The sequence below is a fragment of the Convolutriloba macropyga genome, chromosome 12 (genome assembly GCF_964194025.1).
Source record: "Convolutriloba macropyga chromosome 12, txConMacr16.3, whole genome shotgun sequence".
Taxonomy (NCBI): Eukaryota; Metazoa; Xenacoelomorpha; order Acoela; family Convolutidae; genus Convolutriloba; species Convolutriloba macropyga.
Window position 1 is genome coordinate 42561048 of NC_134479.1, and position 6261 is coordinate 42567308.

The window sequence follows — 6261 nt, forward strand, 5'->3', positions numbered from 1 at the left end:
ATTTTTTGAAGTGTAAAAAATGAGAGCACCTAAATAATACCCGTTTAGAGGCTGACGGCGACTATTAAATAGTGCAAAATTTAAAACTAAAAAATTGTGTGGTTCAGGAACTATTACTTTATAAAAAAGGAGAACGCCTAATAGCCGTTGAGAGGCTAACGGTGACTATTCATGAGTACAAAAATTAAAACATATCCAGCAAATTTCCGGAAATAGCCAACGTTGATTCCCATGCCCAAGATTGGGATTGAAAGAAAAACTAAAAAAGAGATTTTTTTTACACAAACATATTTAAATTGCGACACAGAATTTTGATGTCATTTTGGTGCTGAACATACTCCTGTTTCGAAGTGAGAAGAAACAGGGGCTAGTATCAATACCAAAAAGTATCAAAGATGGTAACTAAGAACAAAGATTGAGTAACGGGCATCTAAAATTGTGCTTTATGGGTTTATCCCGTTTCTATTTCTGATTTCGTTTTTTGATACTGACTGTTCATTTTGAAGTGCTTTGCTAACTAAACAATAAACTAGAGCTAGAACGGACTATGAGCGAGTTGAAAAAACCATTTCTAAAAAAATCAGATCAAAAAAATTAAAAAAACAGAAAATCAATGTCAAAAAGCCGCATGTGAACAAAAAACCACCAGCGCGAAATCGAAATTTGGTTCAAACAAAAAACTAGGCCTAGAATGAACTATGAATGGATTGGGAAAACTATTTAGAAAAAAACCCGATCCCAAAAAATTGAAAAAACAGTAGAAGTTAAATTGAAATGGCCGCATGTGAACAAACAACCACTAGCAAGAATGCGAATTTTTGTTCAAACACCGTTTTCTTACTCTACTTTAAAACTAGAGCGACAAAAATTCACGCCGCAAAACCACTCACTTTTTGGCTCCACCTCCTGTTTCAGCGCGACCAAAATCACCACTCCAATTTGACTTCAAAAATCATGAAAATGTGTGAATAGATCTTAAATAAAAACAGCGCCCCATTACAATTCAAATTCTTTGAATTGTAATAAAAATAGGAGCACTTTAATAGCCGGCTGAGCAGCTGAGGCGGCTAATATACAAACTGAATAATTTTGAAGTTCTGAGAGTATTACGTTTATATGCCTCTTTAGACCGCTTATTCCTCACTGCAAGCCCTCACTTGCCATTGTTTTTTCCCTTACAGATTTCCGTATCGTGTGTTCGTTCAAACAACGGCGGGAAACATTTTGTGCGTTCAATATCTAGTCTTTAAAGATTCGAAACATCTTATTATCTGATAAAAAACCCTAACATAACTTTTTTAAGCTCGCCAATTAATACAAATTCTACAAAACTATGAATTCTATCATAATTTAAAATTGAGTTCAATTGAGGAATTAATTGAAATAGAGTGACGAAGTAGCATACATATGGATGTAGATATTATAAATGCAGTCTATGCAAGTTTATCTCAATAGAATGAGGAGGAGGGGGCATCAATTCAATTCAATTTTGATGAAAAATACTGGAGAAAACAGCCCATAAATAATTCACTCAAACACTAACCAGGGCAATCCCTCCCGCTGTTGATTGAGAACATATATAAGGGGGATAAAAAATGATATCAAATTCAGCGCTACTAAAGTCCCCCCCCCCCCCCCCCCCCCCCCCCAGCTTACATTACATATCACTTCCACACATAACTATAACTAAACAACTACTCATAAATTCAAAATGAATAATTTATACTGCACCTTCCAGTGATAAATAGAATATTCAACAATGGCACCACTGCAAGAGACACTGTTGATATGCTGATGACCAATAAATAAAGCTCTTTCGAAATCAAACTATACAATCTAGCCCTGCTACCTACAATTAAAGACATTTCACCAACATTGCACGATAAAACTGCCGCTTTCAATTTATGAGCGGGTGAGAAATCAGATAAAAACTTGGAAAATATCAAAAATAGAAAACAAAATTTAATGCTCAGCACCAGAATTGTGAATGTAACTACAATATACAATTCGTAATAGACAAATGAAGGGAATAAATGGAACCCAATTGAGGCGTAGAATAGAGAAGAGAATACTTCGTTCAGAAGTTGAAGACTTTCCTGTTTTGTGTTGAACACATTGAGAGAAGCACCTGAGAATTCAAGAATCGCACCTAAAACGCACCAATATATTAACAAGACCGCCATTAATTTTCTAGGCACACAAATGTGACCATTTTTGGAATTATTTTGGGGAGCAGAAATCTCAATGGCAGCCTGCCTCTATTTAATTTAGTTGACGCTACAGCTTGTTGCCAGTCATTTACTTCAGTGGTTTATTCTTGGGGGGGGGGGGGGTTCATTGAGGGTTTTTTCGACCGAAAATCGAACGTGGTTTTCTTTCGTGGGATTCCTTCGGAAACGGACATCATCGATTAAATTTGGGTTTTGATAACTTTCGAACACAGCAACCATACAATTGTACTGTATTTATAATTCTTTAATACATGCGTTGAATGTTCTGATTTCTTTAACGGGTAATCAATGGATGAATTGTGCTGAATTCATGAAAGAAATATGCCAAAATGTTCCAAAATTTTGTATGAAATGGTTAAGTGTTGAAATTTTTTTTTCATCAAATTCAGCACCTAGAACTGAACATTCAAAACATCTCCTGCGTAATTATCCGCTTATATCCACTGACACCTCGAACCGTGAATTAACAGTTTGTAGATGGCCTCTTTCATCGTTCAATACAATATAAACTACAAATTAAAATAGTTTTTACCAACCATAAATTACATTGCCTATGTAATTGCGAATTTCAGACACATTGACATCTGTGTAAAAATAAGACAACTAACCTAAAAATAAGCAGGACAATTCAGTTGAAACATCCGTACACTCCGCAACAAGCACAACTGCGAAAAGAACCAACAGCAGCACAGTTCCAGAGGTGACATTGTTCCGATTGGCAATCAATGATTTCACATCCAGATACGACTTGACTTTTTTAATTAAGAGAACTAACAAAACTAACGCCACACCCATTAACACAGTTTTCAGAATCGTGAACACAAGATAGATATTAAATTCGTGTTGATGCTGGTGTGTATGAGGCATGACGGCCAATGAAAAGCCCAGAAAGAGATGCTGACCCACAAAGAACATCTTAAGCAAGTCTTCTGAAGTCGCTGAAAAGGATGACAAGGTTGGCGATGCCGGTAATGATGACCTTGCAAAGTTTTCGGACGAACCATTCTGTTTTTTGAACGTGATTGACTTTGTTGATATGGATAAACACAAACTGATGACAACCATTTCCAGCTTTGATGTCTCTGAAAACAGGCCAATAGCAAAGCAACCTTCAGAATTAGCAGGTAACTATCGGGCAGGTCCAAAAGGTCCTAGGGACCAGTGTGGTTTTGCTCACATTTTATCAAATATGTAGTTCACAACAGATTGATTTTGCGTCTCTCCTATTGTTCTATCAGTAAATTTAATTTTAGCTTTTCTATGTTTTTCTATGTTTAATATTAATATCTGCAGCCAAAATAAACAAGGAGGCTCGCTGATGTACGCTTGCACATAATGTTCCGACCCAGCTCATCTACATTCTCGGCTCATTATCTGCAAAATGGAGTAAAGATAGAAAACTCTCAATATAAAACAGTAATGATTTCTCAACGATACTTCAGAGTAATGGTTCTCAAATATGAAACAGGTGCGTATACCAGTGAGGGTTTTTTATTTCCCAGTAGCAAAATAACTGAACTGGGCAAAAGTTTTGATTGAAGCAAAAATCAAAACATACCCGGCAGATTGTCGGAAAATAGCCGCCGTTGATTCCCATAACTCTATTGGGATTGAAAGAAAAGAAAATATCAACAAAAATTGATTTTTAAATATAAACATTTTTTAAGTGCAATTTATTTTGATGTCAAATCGTAATCGAACATAATCCAGTCTCTCAGTATCACTACCAATAAGCATTATAGATAGTAACTAAAACTTATGAGAACAAAGTTCAAGTACCGGGCATCTAAAAATGGGCTTTATGGGTTTATCCCGTTTCTATTTCTGACTTTTATTTTTTTTATACTGACTCTCTTCATTTTGAATTGCTTTGTGCTGCTGCTGTTTAAACAGCTGCTGTTTAAAAGGACTTTGAGCAGAATGACAGAAGAGTGAAACTAGCCTAGAGAAGTCAAAAAGATTTCACGCAAAACGTCGAAAAAGCGGCAAAATGGGTAAAGCGAAAAAAAAGTTCGACGAAGAAAAAACATAGCAGGACAAGTCCTGACGTAGAATTCAAAGAGTTTTCATTGACTAAACAGATAACTAGACTAGAACGGGTTATGAGTGAATTAGAAAAAACCATTTAAAAATCCGATCCAAAAAATTGAAAAAAACAGTAAAAACCAAAGTGAAATTGCCGCATGTGAACAAAAAACCACTAGCAAGAAAAGCCAATTTCTGTTCAAAAGCCGTTTTCTTACTCTACTCTAAAAACCACTCGCTTTTTCGCTCCACTCCCTGTTTCGTCGTGACCAAAATCATCACTTCAATTTGACTTCAAAAATCATAAAAACATGTGAACAGATCATAGAAAAAGACAGCGCCCCAATACAATTCCGCCCCATTGTTGGTATTACAGCGCCCCCATTGTTGGTATTAGTGTCCAATGAAAGGAACAAACTCAAACTTCCAAAAGTTTTGAAAAACAAAGTAATTAAAAATAAATTAAACATTTAAATATTAATTAATATCCTTGTCTAAGAAAACTTATGACACTTTAGAAAACTAATGAGACCTGGAAGTAATTCCACAAAAATACGAATCTACAAAAACATCATCAGGTATCAACGAAACTCAAAACTTATGAACACACAGTGTCACAGCCTCAAAAAACTATAAGCCTCACGCTGAACACATGAAATAGGTTTCTCTTAGCCCAGTGTGAGATCACAAAAAATTCAAAGTCACCTGCCAACTATGAAACCATATAATCAGGAAACAAAAACGGGCAAAACTGAACTATTTACAAATATTTCAAGGAATCACACTTTGAAGTCATAAAAACCATGTCCACCAATTGATTGATCTTAGCAGCGGCATGTGTGCAATTAGAATTCATAACAACTTAACTAGGATTCAAGAAGAAATCAAGAGCAGAACTGTCGAAAACAAGTTTAATTGCCGCAAGTAAAAATTTTAGAAGCCGAAAATTTTTTTAAACACCAACTTCTTTTGAAAAAAATACGCTTCACAGACACTTAATAAATTTGTCGCCCAACATATTGTTCTGGCGTGATAAAAATCCTATCCCAAACTTATTCTGAAATCAAACATTCCGAAAACATAACTCAAATCCTCTGGATTAGATAGAGCCACAATAGGAAGAGTAATACCCTCCCTATAGCTTCGCTATTCTTAAGAGGTAAATGTTCCAACAATAAACAAATCAAAATTGATTGAAAATGAAAAATAATTTTTGTTCGACTTAAAACAGCAAATCCTGTTAAAAAGCTGCTGCTCAAAAATGTTTTGCTAGAGGGCAAAGGTTCAGCTGCCCCCATTATTTGTTTATTTAGACATTAAAAGTGTCTGCCCAGGTTTAAGGACAATACTCGTAAAAATTAACAGCGGTTTAGCAAAGAGAACTGATTTGGTATTGGGTTTTGAGTTAAGAGCAAATTATCAGAAACCAAACGATTAAAAATTCCTTGTCACATTGCAAAAAAAAAAAGAAAATGAAAGCATTATCGTCATTGAGCACACTTTAATTTATTTTAGTAAGCTCAATGAGTGATGTTAGTCATGTGTACAAAAAATGCAAAAAATTGTCAAAATAAAAGTTGAAAACTAACCAACTGCCAATAAAATTTTCCAGTAACTCATTATCACGCACTAACGGAGCTTTTTTTGACCCCTAAGGCTGAAGAAACCTGAATGACAATAAACGTCAGAAAAATGAAATTGCAAATTTTGTCAAAAAAAAAATTTGTGATGTTTAAATCTTGAAAAACATTCCATTACATCTAGAAACTATAGTAATCTATTGACAAACCCTAGAAGAGGTTCCTCGGCTCTTGACGCTAGAAAAACCTAAAATACGAAAACCATTTTAAAAAACATGAAAAAATGCACGTTTTATTAAAATATTGCTAAAACTTGTGATATAAAGAAGAAAATTATTCCATGCCAAAAAACAAATTTTCAGTAACTTATTAACTTATTATCAAACCCTAGAGGAGGTTACTTGACATATGGGGTTGATAAAACT

The 6261-nt window shown here is 34.8% G+C and overlaps 2 protein-coding genes across 2 annotated transcripts in view; both read right to left on the reverse strand.

The window, feature by feature from the left end:
• Positions 1–1653: 1653 nt before the first annotated feature.
• LOC142351049 (transmembrane and coiled-coil domain-containing protein 3-like) overlaps positions 1654–6261 on the reverse strand; it is a 425404-nt gene continuing 420796 nt past the window's right edge. Inside the window, exons 5-6 of the mRNA XM_075403117.1 lie at positions 2840–3313; positions 1654–2149 (exon numbers count right to left, since the gene is read on the reverse strand). Coding sequence (XP_075259232.1) covers positions 1707–2149; positions 2840–3313 — 917 coding nt within the window. The 3' untranslated portion in view covers positions 1654–1706. The remainder of the gene's footprint in view (positions 2150–2839; positions 3314–6261) is intronic.
• The window catches only part of LOC142350933 (transmembrane and coiled-coil domain-containing protein 3-like), a 9111-nt gene continuing 6435 nt past the window's right edge, over positions 3586–6261 (reverse strand). Inside the window, exon 4 of the mRNA XM_075402959.1 lies at positions 3586–3605. Within this exon, the coding sequence (XP_075259074.1) occupies positions 3586–3605 (20 nt within the window). The remainder of the gene's footprint in view (positions 3606–6261) is intronic.